Below are 15670 nucleotides of genomic sequence, written 5' to 3'. Positions count from 1 at the left end.
GCACTTTAATACGTGACGCACGTCTCAAAGTACGGAAATTATTAATAACATTACTTTGAATGTTTGTTTCATATTTAATTTCTTCATTATATAAACGCGGAAAAGTGATAAGCACAAGCGGTTGATTATGTATCTCGAGTGACGCCGGAGTGCACAAATAGCCGTACGAAACAACAACGATAATCTTGGTATTCATCCATTCATCAAATTCGCCAATGAGCTTCAACTTTATTTTCAGCGGGGTCTTGCATTGGGGATGTTTGGCCAATTGCATTTTTAAGTGACGAGTGTTTTAATTCGCGTTTTTACGGAAAAAAAGGCTGCTACCGTAGGACGTGATTGCCATCTCGGCAAAATAATAAACATTTCTTTGCTATTTTTTGTAACTAATTTTCCATTTCCGACATCACCGCAGTGTCTCTTGAACAACAACAAAAATCTAATTCCCATTCACCTGCTTTATAGGAAATTACTTCAGGTAATTTATCAGGCTCTCTGGGTATAAATGCGCGCGTACATAAGTGGAACCCTTTATAATAGCAGTCAACTGCCCTGAATTGGTTAAATTGTATATTTAGTTCCACTTCGGGGGTAATGCGTCAATAAAAGCATTATTTAATAGTTTACAGGGAGAATATATACACATTGAGGGAGCAGTTAAAATGTATTTTTAATTGCCTGGGAAAATAAACAATGACGTGCGCGTGCGTTATGTCGCGTCGGCTGAAACTTAAAAATGACAGCGTATGCTGCGAAATATCTTATATGACTTTAGTTGGGGGGGGGGAGGGGAGGAGGTGTAGGAAATTAAGCCCTGTAAATGTATCTTTATGACTGCGTTAAATTCATCGCCTGTGGAAATGTGAGGGCCCTTGATTGTGAACAAGCGACATGAGTCGGCGTATATACGCGCGGAGGCGGTGGGGCGAACGAACATCGCGTCGAAAATCGATTCCCATGCCACGGCCAACAATCAGCGGTGAGCGTTATCCAAGCTGGCCCCTGGGCCCCCTTTTTCACTTCACCAACTTTTGCACTGATCAGCTCGGTGAAGTATGGCCAAAACAACCCCTACACGACTGTCGCTACATGTCAAGTCAATTGTATGTTTTTTTGGTTGTACGCAGACGCGCACACGCGCACGCCGTTCTGACACAAACCCGCCACTCGTCAACATTAATGTTCAACATTGTAAAAGAAGCTGTCGAATGGACGGATTTTCATCCTGCAGTGGATTGGCAAAGAGATGTACACATACACCGTTTGTTTTTTATTCACTATCATTATTATCATTCACTTGCATTTGTCAACGTAAGATGTGCGAAAACGATGTGAAACGCTCGCTTCCTTTCGGCTCGAAGCGTGGCCGTGCTTGACCACCCCTGTGTGTGTTTTTTTTAGGGAGACATTGGCCGCGATGGGAAGGGAGGACCTCTGGGACCCAAGGTGACGTTAACTTCTCGGCCAGAAGTGGCTTGCCTTATCAGCCCACTCAATCATTCCCCCTCATCACCCACACTGCGTTTCCCCGCGCTTGAATAATGTAATAACCTGTAAAACTCACCTTCAGTCAAACGGCAAACACTGCTTGTATCGCGCGGGGCGTCGTTAATTTTTAATCTCCGCAATGACTGAGCGCCGTAATGAAAAAAAAAATTATGTTTTTTTTAACTCGACACTTTGTCTTGCCTACCGTTACAGGGGGACAAGGGCACATCTGGAGACAAAGGACAGGTAACACCACCTAAAGCGGACGCTTCATTTAGCCGCTAATCAGATTGTCACACTCGCTCCCCAGTTACATTTATTATGTTACCGACGGTTTTCCCCGCCTGATGAATGGCGAATTGTAGCTTTTTTGTCTGTTGAAAAAAAATTATTGTGGTTAACTTTAATCGGCGGTGACGTTTCTGGCATAGAAGTAGGTCCAATTGCCTGAAACGTCACCGATTACATACATACACGGAGTGCTGGTTGCCTTGGTTAGCACTCTGGCCTATGAACCTGGCCACCGCTAACATCAGGGGCTAGGGTCAGAATTGTTGTTTGTGCACAGACGCACACATTTATTGTGAATATGTCAAGTCCACCTCCCCCATCGGTCTGGAGCACTCTGGCCAGACTACATTCAATCCATCCCGTCTCACGAAAGCCTTTAGGCCTGACAAACGAAGGTCACCGGCATCTCCGCTACGCGAGGATCGCCACAGGCCTCGGCCTAGCGAAGTCGTCTCTGAATTAAGGAGAAATGTACGTGCTTGTTATTATCATCATTATTATGTGTGTGTGTGCGTAGGGAGTGGTGGCGCAGCGGTTAGCGCGCTGCGCTACGAACCCAGCGACCCGAGCTCCATTCCTGCTCACGGCCCAACACCAGTGACGATTATCTGAACCGGTTCCGGGCCTCCCCTAGGTCGACTCAGCCTCAAATGAGTGCCTTGTATTTTACGTAGCAAACATCGCCACTGGGGAGACTAAGGCGGTCGGGCGTGGTGCTGACAACCCACCCCCTCGTGTACCGTGCCGGCCTTCAAAGGTGTCTACTCGCTAACAGCAAGGCTACACGGGGTGGTCTTTGTGCGTGTGTGTCCGTGTCTGTGCGTGTGCCCCTGCTTGTGTGTGCGCCTGATGTGTGCGCTCTCCCCGTGGCCGTGTTGGTCCCAGAAAGGGCTGCGGGGCCTCACCGGCCAGAAGGGCGTTCTGGGCCAGCGAGGGTCCCCTGGCTACCCCGGCTCCCGAGGAATCACGGGGCCGAGAGGAAACCCCGGAGGCAAGGGCCTTGCTGGGCCCCCAGGTCCAGCCGGCCCATTGGTAAGGCTTCTATGATTTAATCTTCTTGGTTCTTTCGGTAAAGTCACGTAGAAGTGGAAATAATAAAATAATAAAAATAAAACATGATAAAATAATTCTCACGACGTTTCGGCCACAATGCAAGCAGCCGTCCTCAGGTGAAGAACAGGTCTGTCGGAAAGACAGCGTCTGAATGAACACCACCAGGCTTGGCAGCGTATATTTAAGCTGGGTTGGAAGGGGAAGAGCGCCTTGACAAAGGAATTTGCATATCATATCAAGATGTTAGTGTAAATGCGATTGGTATTACCTTAGAGTCGCGGCATCTCTTCAGAAAGGTGAGAGACTCGATTAGCTTAGCCTTCTTATCCCAGAGTTTGTTGAAAGATCTTAAAGTTTTGTCGACAAACATGATGCCTGTTTAAAGGGTAAAAACCTACTACTATATTTTGCCACTGGTAAAGGAGGTCTCATAGTGTAAATGCTTACCCCGAGCTCTCAATACTCTGATAGTGCACAGTTTTTTAGTTGTACGCCTTTTGGCGTCTTCTGGTCCAACACCAATGGTGACTAGGCTCTAAGAAAAGCTGTCTCGGGTGTGGACCAATCAACTTCAAGGACAGTGCATATCATTATCAGACTTGTTTCTTTTTGTTTGCATTTTGACTGCTTGTGTTGTGGTTATTGCAAACATGATGCCTTGTATAAAGGTGTCAGTTTTGTACCAGTTTAAAGGGTAAAAACCTACTACTACTACTAATATTTTTTTATTCATTAAGTCATGTGCACCACCTGTATTATTAGTTTAATCACTATGACCGATACGCAGTGAGAGGCCCTCGTATATTGCTCATAGGAAAACAATGACGCTGTCAGGAACGCATCCCCCCTATATGCAGTGGTATGACGACTCCTTTTAGCACCGATTTGGTTAGCGCCCACTTCTCCAGGAACGCATCTTAAGCACTCGGCAAGGTCTTCCTGTAATCAGCGAGTTTTTTTTTACTTTCTTTCGCTAAGGAATAGCTGGTAAGAGCACCACTACAGGACCGCTCGTCAAGTTATTTATATTTTTAAAAAAATGTACCTGCCGAGAACTCCAGGGGTCCCGTATAATCCCACTTGGCAACTTTGACCCGGGGCATTCGTCTACCAGTAGGGGGCGACAATTGCATTGTGTAAACTCAATTGAGTAATTATCAGCATCATTAAAATGTTTTTGCCAAATTTTAAACCCCGACGCCAATATGCAACATCCCACTCTTGCTAATCCCGTCGTGGGGGTAGGTGGGGGGAGGGGTCCCGCTGTGAACCGGAAGTCGCGTATCGTTATTGCTGTTATCATTATCACTACGGTTATTAACGCCCGCAGTAATCGATCGGGGTGGCCGCTGGGTTTGAACCACGATTCCTCTGCGGCGAACGACGAACACGCCACCGCTGGGGGTGACGCGTCGCTGTTCACGGCGGGGAGGCTCGATGACTCGGGGCGGCTGCTGCCGTGCTGGACGAACGCTCAGCCCGCCGGTCTATGTGAATGTTGGCTCCGATCTAATATTTGCACAACCCCGGGAAAATATGATTATTTGTTCCTACCGGCAAAAAAAAAAATCCGCTTTGGTTACTTAGAAAAACGACAGTTGGGTACAAATATTCAGGAAAATATAGGTTCTTATATTTCCAAATATTGGTTCCTAAATGGAACAGATATTCATTCCTCACAGAACAAACATTCGGGGGTGGGTGGGGGAACACATTCTCTTGACACGGGCCCTGCTGAGATCCTACCGAAAGGGCTTCAGAAATAGTTTTGATAACTTCACGTGACCATTGTCCAAACCAGGGGGGGGGAGGGGTGGGTCGGTCCACTGCTCGCTGTAATAATTTCGGATGGAATTGTCTTTGTCTCATGACGTGATTGTGGAATATAAATGGAAGGGGGGGGGGGGAGGCAGAAGCCAAAACACCGTATGACGGAGAAGTGAATGAAGGGAACGACACATTATTGAACAAGTGTCAGCCTTGTCTTTCGCTGTCCTCCTCCGTGCAGAGAGTAGAGGGGCAAAGTCGCGTCTAAAATCCGTCCGTCGATGAGACGTGTGGAGAAGCGCGTGTACGTCGGTGTGTACGTTGAACTTCTTTCGCGCACCGCACTTAGCCAACCGTGCTAATCGGAGGTGCATGGACCATGGAAACAGACGAGAAGCTTGACAAAAGCGCACTCGTGGGTCGAGAAAGAAAACATTCTGGTGGTGGGTTTAGGCAGAAAATAAGGCAGTGAAACCCAGACACATGATGCGTTTTAGTTTTTTTACCACATGTTGTTCAGCGTCACGTCTAATGTTTCAGTTCCTGAAGAAGCTGTCAGCACGTAGACCGAAACGTCGGACTACATTTTTTTGTTTTATTTTGCCAGGTAAGGCCCACTGAGCTATGTAGCTCTTTTTCAGAAGCGACCTGGCCACAAATGATAGCCTAATGAAGTGGCTTACCATGTGGAAATGTATAGCAGCCAAATATTATAAACGCGTGTTTCTAAATGTGGAGAAAAAAACCAGAGGACCCCGAGAAAAAGCCACACCACCACGGGGAGAGAGACACCGCAAACTCCAAATAAACAGGCGTCGTCAGGGTCAAGATCGAACCCACGACGTGAGGTAGTGAACATCTCACCACCGTGGCGCCCCAAACGATACGCGTTACGACCTGAAAGCACGCTCTTAAGAGCTATCTATGCAGCACAGATGCTAAAAAAACCTACGTAGCGGCATGTGATGGAGGTTTTAAACTTGGCGGAATTAGGTTGGCACAATTTGGCAGAAAAAACTTTTGTACTTTATAAAACAAATATAGTTTTAATAAAGTACAAGATTTTAAAATTACGTTGAACATGAAGTCATGCGCTAAATTACAAAACACGGCGGTTAAAATGCGGGTTAAATTTGGGAATTGATACCCCCCCCCTCCCTCCCCGTTTAAAAACTCGAGCTTAATACATCGGCTTCATTTATAAGCGAGCGGAGGGCACTCCTTAACACAGACGAAAGCCAAACACAATGCGGATAATGAAGGTTGATACATCGCCATTGTTTTCTTTGCGAGGCCAGGGACCCGAGTTGTAATTGGAATTTATCTCAGGGTCCTACCCATGGGGCCTACGCTACATTTTTTCTCCCTTTTTCAGAATGCCATAAATTGACTTGCCCGTGCCACTACCGTGTGCGGATGCGCCTCTGCTAATGAGGAATTTTAGAAGGGTCCTTTGGCCTCCTCTTCTACGCTGGCCACACGAAATTGGAAGGCGTGGGAGTACCCCCCCCCCCCCCCCCCCCACTTAATTCTCACCGCACGCGACCTGCCGTTCGACTGGCCTGTGGCAGATCCCGTTAATACCGCCGGTGTGGACAGAGGCGAGGGGAATTAACAAACAAACTAAAAACTTCTACACTATGGGGACCTCATTTGCCAGTAAAAATATGATAATTGGTTCTTTACCCTTCTATCTGGCAACAAAACTGACACCTTTTTGCAAGGAGTCATGTTTGCATAGACCGCAATACCTGCAGTCATAATACAAACAAAAGAACATAACTCTGATAATGTGCACTGTCCTTGAAGTTGATTGGTCCACACCCGAGACAGCTTTCCTTCGAGCCTAGTCTCATATGGGTTGGACCAGATGACGCCAAAAGGCGCACAACTCAAGGACAATGCACCATCAGAGTATGAGAGCTCGGGGCAAGCATCTACACTATGGGGACCTCATTTGCCAGTAAAAATATGATAATTGGTTCTTTACCCTTCTATCTGGCAACAAAACTGACACCTTTTTGCAAGGAGTCATGTTTGCATAGACCGCAATACCTGCAGTCATAATACAAACAAAAGAACATAACTCTGATAATGTGCACTGTCCTTGAAGTTGATTGGTCCACACCCGAGACAGCTTTCCTTCGAGCCTAGTCTCATATGGGTTGGACCAGATGACGCCAAAAGGCGCACAACTCAAGGACAATGCACCATCAGAGCCAATAAAACAAAGTCCACACACAGACCGGGTCCACAAACCTACTTGCTGTGCCGTCTATGTGGTCACCTCGCCGACCGGGGCATTTGGGCCGAGGCTAAATTGCAGCCGGATCCGTTCGGCTCCGCAAACACGGAGAATATTTCCACACCACATTCGGTATACCCCTCGCGATGGCTGTGGCTACTCGTCTGCTCTGTGGAGTATTCTCGTGAAGGATCCGACTGGGTAGTTGGAGGCAGTTGCCCTCCAACAACGAGCGGATTGCCCGGTGGCTCAGTGGGAGGTACAACTGGTGCAACTGCCAGTTTCCTTCGTCATGCAACCCATTGCACCTGGGTCTGTCCCGTGACCTCCTGTTCGCGAGCTATGGACACTTCATGTGACCCCAAAGTTCACCTGGCCTGGCACAGGCGCCGTGGTGACGTGACCGTCACTAAGTGCCGAATAGCGGGCACTGGTATTGGCTACTCGTCACAAGCCTACTCCGGCCTTCAACGAGTCCGGCAACGAAGCGGAAGAGTAGGCCGAAGAGCAGCGGGTGGTAGGAGGCTGTTAGGGCAGAACGTCAAGGGTTGGTTGTCTTACTGTGCAAGCATCTGTGGGATCTGGCGGAGCGGTTGAAAGGCATTGGGCATCAGTGACTCCTGGCTTCATTGACATCCCAATCGACTCCGGTGTGCCGGCAACCCCAGAGAAAATGTGCAGCGGGAAGTAACGCCCTAGGAGGTTTCCCCACGACGTCCGCGTGTACGTTGAACTCCATTCGCACCGCACGTAGCCAACCGTGATAATCTCGCCGCGATTCACCAAACCCTCGCCTCCAAATCGTGCCATCGGCGAAGTTTGGGCTAAAATGCCGGGAAGGTTTCGGGGTGGTGATTTGTTGGGGGGGGGGGGGGGGCGGTGGTTTCCGTGCTGCTCAGAGGTCCCAACCGGGTACCCGATACCCGTACCCTACCCGATACCCGGCTACCCGTACCCGGCCAGGTACGGGTACGGGTAGCCGTTTGCGACCCTGGTGCGGCCAGGTACGGGTACGGGTAGGCCGTGAGTCACTGGTGAGTCACCGTTTGTCACTCATTTCGGGTAGGGTACGGGTACGGGTAGGGAACGGGTACCCATTTGCGACCTTGGTAACGGGTAAGGAATCAAACCCCGTTTGCGACCTCTGGACTGCTGCTTGGGCCTCTGCTGCCACCACGTGACCGCCTGTGGCTACCGCAGGGCTCAAGCCTCAACGACTCGGTGGTGGCGGAGCTGTGCCGGCGCGTCGTTATGGAGACGGTGGACAAGTACGCAGGCGCCCTGCGCCGCACGTGCATCGCCGCCTGCCCCAACAACGGGCGCGGACTGCTTGGCTTGCCCGGACCCCCAGGACCGCCGGGACTCCCCGGCAAACCGGTGGGTGTGAAGGCCAGCGGTCATCGCTGCAACCCACGGGCAATCTGTGGTGCCACCCTACACCCACGAGAACACCGTTCACGATGGTGCCAGTCTGGATTCACTACAACACCATTCATCATGGTGTCAGTCTGGATTCACTATAACGCCATTCACCATGGTGCCACTCTGCACCCGCTAGAACACCGTTCACCATGGTGCCACTCTGCACCCACTACAACACCATTCACCATGGTGCCACTCTGTACCCGCTAGAACGCCGTTCACCATGGTGCCACTCTGCACCCACTACAACACCATTCACCATGGTGCCACTCTGCACCCACTACAACACCATTCACCATGGTGCCACTCTGCACCCACTACAACACCATTCACCATGGTGCCACTCTGCACCCGCTAGAACACCGTTCACCATGGTGCCACTCTGCACCCACTACAACACCATTCACCATGGTGCCACTCTGCACCCACTACAACACCATTCACCATGGTGCCACTCTGCACCCGCTAAAACACAATTCACCATGATGCCACTCTGCACTCACTAGAACACCATTCACCGTGATGCCACTCTGGATTCACTAGAACAGCACGAATGGCAAATTACAATTAAGCAACTTTCAGGAGCCGATGTGCTGGTGACATCACTGCAGCGACACAATGCCCTATCCGTCAGTCATGCACCGGTGACATCACTAGGAAGTGAGTTTAACGTTTATTTGTGTCTCTAATGAAACTTCAAACCTGTGACGGAGAGAGCCGGGGACACAGCCTAGATATATACAAGTTGTGCAACAGCAGTATTTTCAGTCTTTTTGCTGCTTTAGCGTGAGAACTGATAAATGTTCTTGCCTACACCATCTGAAAACCCAGCAACATTTGTTTGACGGGCTTGCCTCTGCTGATGATTCCCAGAGGGTCAAAACTATTGCCGACTTTACCTGCTCACACAAATGCTGCTCAAAAGCACAAGTGCAGGTGACTCGGATGACCATGGACTGGAAAAGTTGGATATTTTTTTCTTGTATAAAAAAAAAGTGAAATTTTCTGTTAACTTACGATTCCTTCACTAATCCTCCACGACAGCGCATGGATAATTAATTGTGTTCTTACATCATAAGAGCTCTTTATTCTTTGGGTTACATCTTCCTGTCATCATTCATAAGTTACAGTGTTGACCGCTGTGTAGTCCTGCGAAGTCTATGCAAGGTCGCACATGTCTTGGCCTGGTCTCTGTGGATAGAATAATCATCGACTCAAACCGTGTTTACCTTTATCTTAAGCATTGATCCACTTGCCGTTAGTCTCTTTCCGTCTCTCCATCTGTGCCTCCGTCCGTCTGTAAGTCCGTCTGTCTGTTCATCCCTCCGTCTGTCTCTCTGTCCATCCATCTGTGTGTCTGTCTCTCTGTCTATCTCACTGTGCGTCCACCTTTCCAACTCTCTGTCCATCAATCTATGCTATTGTCTCACCGTCTGTCTGTTTGTCTCTCTGTCAGTCCCTCCGTCTGACTGTCCGTCTGTTAATTCGTCCATCCGCTCCGTTCTGTCTCGCTGCGCAGGGAGAGCAGGGCCTCGTGGGATTCGATGGGGATGTTGGACTCCGGGGTTTGACCGGCGACGGGGGCCAGCCTGGCGATCCTGGAGAGAGAGGTGCGTGTGACCCTTGACGTCTCTGAACGTTGTCTTAGAAAGACTCTCGTACCCATTTTCCACTGCAGCAGCCAATGCGTGCCACGGACGTGAATGTACGTGTGTGAGCTTGTTTCGTACCGTGCATAGCCAAGCGTGCTAATCGGAGTTGTAGGGGAAGGACAAGAAATTATTTTTTTTATCGAGATGATTTTAAAGTGCATCGCCCCACGTGGCGTCCTAATATCGGAAGGATGAGCATTCCAGACGGCCGCAGAAGCGTTTCTGTAAGCAAGCGATGCAGTGATCATCTTTGTTCGATGGCCAGCAAAAAGCCGCTGCAGCGAGGATGACCGGAGTTCACGTGATGGTTTATACTCCTTGATTTGTGGCAAGCACTTTGTGTGGAATGAGTGCGACCTTATATGCCGCTGCGTTTGAGTCATACTGGCTGACGTCACATACAACGGATCCGTCATTAACCCCACCCCTAGTCCTGCTTGGCCCTGAGCCACATTCAGATGTCATTTTAGACCGGAATATTTGGATGCAACTTGGAATGACAAATTGCCAGTGGAAAAGCACCCTGACTGTTATTGGCAGCAGCTGGATAATACATTCGTGATTAATTACTTAGTTTTATCAGCTGGGAAATTGCGTTAGTATATGAAGATCTGCCTTACAACTAAATTACCCACAATGCAGCAGTCGCGTCAGCTATCATAGCTCAGCAGGCTTGAGTTTGGATATTGCTTTGATGGGCAACCACCAATCATGAAGCCTGTATTATCAGCTGCTGTGGAGCTATGTTGTCAGCAGAGGGCAGTGCAGCAAATAAATGGTTGTTGCTGTACCGGGGGTCAGCAACCAAATCAAACAAGAAGGGCCATTCTTTTCGAATTCGAGGGGAAAAATATGATTCAAGAGCCGCAATACATGCGAATACGAGACGGTGGGTCCCTTGATAAATAACCTCACGAAGCACTCCTTAATGAGCCGACCGCTGCTCCAGAATCGTAGGTTGCGGACTTCTGCCCATTGGTAAACCGGACTCCCATGGTGAACTGGACTCCCACGGTAAACTGGACTTCCACGGTAAACTGGACTCCCACGGTAAACTGGACTCCCACAGTAAACTGGACTTCCACGGTAAACTGGACTCCCACGGTAAACTGGACTTCCACGGTAAACTGGACTCCCATGGTGAACTGGACTCCCACGGTAAACTGGACTTCCATGGTAAACTGGACTCCCACGGTAAACTGGACTTCCACGGTAAACTGGACTCCCACGGTAAACTGGACTTCCACGGTAAACTGGACTTCCACGGTAAACTGGACTTCCACGGTAAACTGGACTTCCACGGTAAACTGGACTTCCACGGTGAACTGGACTCCCACGGTAAACTGGACTTCCACGGTAAACTGGACTTCCACGGTAAACTGGACTCCCACGGTAAACTGGACTCCCATGGTAAACTGGACTCCCATGGTGAATCGGACTCTCACGGTAAAATGGACTCCCATGGTAAACCGGACTCCCACGGTAAACTGGACTCCCATGGTGAATCGGACTCTCACAGTAAACTGGACTCCCACGGTGAACTGGACTCCCACGGTGAACTGGACTCCCACGGTAAACTGGACTCCCACGGTAAACTGGACTCCCACAGTAAACTGGACTCCCATGGTAAACTGGACTCCCACAGTAAACTGGACTCCCACGGTAAACTGGACTCCCACGGTAAACTGGACTCCCATGGTAAACTGGACTCCCACGGTAAACTGGACTCCCACAGTAAACTGGACTCCCACGGTAAACTGGACTCCCACGGTAAACTGGACTCCCATGGTAAACCGGACTCCCACGGTAAACTGGACTCCCATGGTGAATCGGACTCTCACAGTAAACTGGACTCCCACGGTGAACTGGACTCCCACGGTGAACTGGACTCCCACGGTAAACTGGACTCCCATGGTAAACTGGACTCCCATGGTAAACTGGACTCCCATGGTAAACTGGACTCCCACGGTGAACTAGACTCCCATGGTAAACTGGACTCCCATGGTAAACTGGACTCCCATGGTAAACTGGACTCCCACGGTAAACTGGACTCCCACGGTAAACTGGACTCCCATGGTAAACTGGACTCCCACGGTGAACTAGACTCCCATGGTAAACTGGACTCCCACGGTAAACTGGACTCCCATGGTAAACTGGACTCCCATGGTAAACTGGACTCCCATGGTAAACTGGACTCCCACGGTAAACTGGACTCCCACGGTAAACTGGACTCCCATGGTAAACTGGACTCCCACAGTAAACTGGACTCCCACGGTAAACTGGACTCCCACGGTAAACTGGACTCCCACGGTAAACTGGACTCCCACAGTAAACTGGACTCCCACGGTAAACTGGACTCCCACGGTAAACTGGACTCCCACGGTAAACTGGACTCCCACGGTAAACTGGACTCCCACGGTAAACTGGACTCCCACGGTAAACTGGACTCCCACGGTGAACTGGACTCCCATGGTGAACTGGACTCCCACGGTAAACTGGACTCCCACGGTAAACTGGACTCCCACCGTAAACTGGACTTCCACGGTAAACTGGACTCCCACGGTAAACTGGACTCCCACGGTAAACTGGACTCCCACGGTAAACTGCATAGTGAACAGTCGGCAACCAAAATAACAAGAAGAGCCATTTTTCTTTCGAATTCGGCAAAAAAACTCACTATTTGAAGAGCTGCAACGCAGTCCTTAAAGAGCCGCATTCGGCTCCAAATTCGCAGGTTTGCCAACCCCCGTGTTGCTGCGCCATGCCCCACTACCCATGCTTCCCGCACCTTCGAAAACCCACACCGACCAGCCTCGTGGACAATGCTTGGCTGATCCTCGTGACCCCTATGACGTTGAGAGGTCGTCATCCAGCAGTGGGTCGACAAATGGACTGTGTGTGTGTGTACACTCGCGAAGAAGATGCATGTTATGCCACTGTAAGGTTTAGTTGCTGTAAATGTGCATTTGTGTGTCTATGTGGAGCATGCCACAGTTGTCAGTGCACTGCACTTCAATTCTAGTGACATGAGTTCGATACCTTGGTCGTGGATGACAGCAGTTGCATTGAGTGTCTATAGCTGGTTTGGTCCTCCTCTTGGTCAACTCGGCATGAGATGATCACGTGGTGTGGTCTGTGCCTTGAGTAGCAGCGTTGGGGAAGGTAGCAAAGGTGTGGCCAAGGTAAGTTTGGGCAGCATCCTCCCATTTGAAGTGTCACGCCGGCCTTAATAGGCACTCACTAACAACACCTGCTCCAGCAGGGTGTGTGGCTCAACTGGATGGATATATTTGTCATTGTGGGTGTGTGTGTGTGAATGCGAGGTGAGCATTACTGCAACGGTTAGCGTGCTGCGCTACGAACCCGGCGACCCGAGTTCAATTCCCGCTCACGGCTAACACCGGTGACGATCATCTGAACCGGTCCTGGCCCTCCCCGAGCCTCAAATGAGTACCTCGTGCAGTGTGTAAACATCAGCACTGGGGAGACAAAGGTGACCTGGGCGTCGCGCTGGCCACCCACCCCCTTGTGTGCCACCGTGCCGGCATTCACAGGCGCTCACGAACAGCACTTGCCCCAAAAGTCTGTTAAGGCTATACGGGGGGGGGGGATCTTTGTCTTTGTCTTTTGTGTGTGAATACAAGGTAAATCGGGGATCAAAGGAATCAAAGGAGCGGCAGGCATTGGGCTGCCTGGATTGGATGGCCTACAGGGTCCCGTCGGTGAGTGGACAGTGCAGGATTGCAACATTCACTGCGCCCACGCGTTGCCCCAGTGGCAGGCTGTGTGGCCAAGCGCGACATGTCAACGCCAGCACATCGGAGTAAAAAATAGTTGGTGGATCGCGTAGAGATTCGTATTTAATTGGCAGCACCGTCTGGGCAAAGCACATGTTCTTAATTGCAAGTAGTGCATTCGTCCTTAGTTTGTGTCTCTCCAAGTGTATGGGTAACCCCTTGTAATCAACGTGGCCGGTTGTCATCCACGTAAGTCCTGAATATCAACGGGACATTGCGCTAAAGGCGTTCTTCATCTTTGATCACCTTCACGAGATCCATCGTACACCTCACCCCACCCACCGTCACAGATACACAGGCAGGACAGAGCGCCGATAGCAAATAGCATCAAACACGCGTAAACCTGAACCAGAGAGAGCGTTACGCGAATGTGCCACTCTGCGTCGCCCGTCTCACCCCGTTATCCCGGACGCAGGCGCGCCAGGAATACCGGGCATCGCGAAGGACGGCGTGCCTGGGATGGAGGGCCCCAGGGGTTACCGGGGCCGACCGGGCCCCCCTGGCCAACCCGGCATGCCCGGCGAGCTCGGCAAGTGCGAGGCGCGCGATTGCGGGGCGCCGCCTTTCGGCCTACACGCCGCCATCGGCCTCCTCAAAAGCCACAAGCGACAGTCTTAAGGCCCGCGCACAGGACTTCTTAGGCCACACCTCGTCATCCGTCTGCCGTCCCCCCTCGCCCCACCAACCCCGCCCCTCCCCCCCTTTCCCCTGGTTCCGTGTTTTACCAAAAGGGCAGCACGGTCCTCGTCCCGCGCGCCTCCTTGAGAACGCGGTAGCTTCAGCTGCCCCTCCCAGGGCCAACGTTACACGCTTAACACGCGGGGCGGGCGGGGGGGGACTCGAGAGAAAGCGAGAGAACGTCTTCAAATCCGGCTCTTTCGGTGGAGGCAGTTTCCAAGAGCTACTGCGGGTCGTGCGCGTGTTCCCGTGCGAGTTAAAGCGGCGTGCGGTCTTGCTTTAATGTAACCGTGTGTGAGCGCGCACATCGGGAAACCTGGCGTGTGCCTGATTCGTGTGTTGTTGGCGATTGCCTCCTTAACGGTCGAACTTTTTTAAATATTTTTTTTTTGTTTAAAGAGAACGCGTCGCCAACAATGGGTACAAATCCCGAGGGCGGTGCGATGTTGCGTTGTGGGCCATCTTGTCGAGGAGTTGATCTGGCGCCTCCGGAGTTTATTTTCTTAATTATTTTCGGTGTAAAAAAAAATAAAAAATGAAAAGTAAACATTCCGGCGGAGCAGTGAGTTGGGTTGATCGGAATGCACACCTCTTTTTTCTTTAAAGCAAATGTTCCTTCACGTGGTGCTATTCTATTATAAAATATGCTGTGCCCAATGTTCATACAAGTGCAGTCCATACTTCCCTTTATGTGCCTTGGGACCTCCCAGATGGCCTGTGAACGGTCTGAGCAAATCGCCAGTTTTGGAAGTGCATTTTTTTTATTTTGCTTCTTTGATTTTGGTCACTTTAAAAGTCGTATTTTTTTATTATTATATTTGCTTGTCCACGCTGTGAATAACCCGGTGGATTCACTGTGCAAAGAACAGCAGAGTGATGGTGTCCAGACATTTGTTTTTAATTCAAATAGTGTGCAATGGTGAATATAAAATGTTTATACGACGCTTATTTTTTTAACCACCTGGGGAAAAAACTTGAGTGCAAAAAAAATAAAACATCTGTACATTTTTTTTTTTACAAAAAGAGCATGTCATTACATCATCAAATTGTTAAACGTGCGTTCACCAAACAGCGTGTCGAGCTGGAAGATTTACCGTTGAGGGCTCGGGTTTTTGGTTTCGTGTCGAGATGAAGACGACTTTTTTGGGGGTTGTTAATTCAACAAATTCCCCCCCCCCCCGCCCGTAGTGAACACAACAATCGATGTAAATATACTGTGGCAAAAAGTGCATTACAGTCAAAATCATCTTCCTTTTCGGGTCTCTGCACCCTGCACG

At 50.0% G+C, this 15670-nt stretch overlaps 1 protein-coding gene across 1 annotated transcript in view; it reads left to right on the top strand.

Moving 5' to 3' along the window:
* Positions 1-15407, top strand: part of LOC133353369 (collagen alpha-2(IX) chain-like) — a 37525-nt gene extending 22118 nt beyond the window's left edge. The window contains exons 13-19 of the mRNA XM_061569561.1: positions 1402-1446; positions 1702-1734; positions 2665-2811; positions 8045-8221; positions 9786-9876; positions 13563-13640; positions 14131-15407. Coding sequence (XP_061425545.1) covers positions 1402-1446; positions 1702-1734; positions 2665-2811; positions 8045-8221; positions 9786-9876; positions 13563-13640; positions 14131-14333 — 774 coding nt within the window. The 3' untranslated portion in view covers positions 14334-15407. The remainder of the gene's footprint in view (positions 1-1401; positions 1447-1701; positions 1735-2664; positions 2812-8044; positions 8222-9785; positions 9877-13562; positions 13641-14130) is intronic.
* The last annotated feature ends 263 nt before the right edge of the window (positions 15408-15670 follow it).

Source organism: Lethenteron reissneri, chromosome 43, assembly GCF_015708825.2.
Source record: "Lethenteron reissneri isolate LAM-NWPU_2019-01 chromosome 43, ASM1570882v1, whole genome shotgun sequence".
NCBI lineage: Eukaryota > Metazoa > Chordata > Hyperoartia > Petromyzontiformes > Petromyzontidae > Lethenteron > Lethenteron reissneri.
Note: the sequence above shows the minus strand (reverse complement) of the source record. Positions and strands in the feature narration are given on the sequence as shown.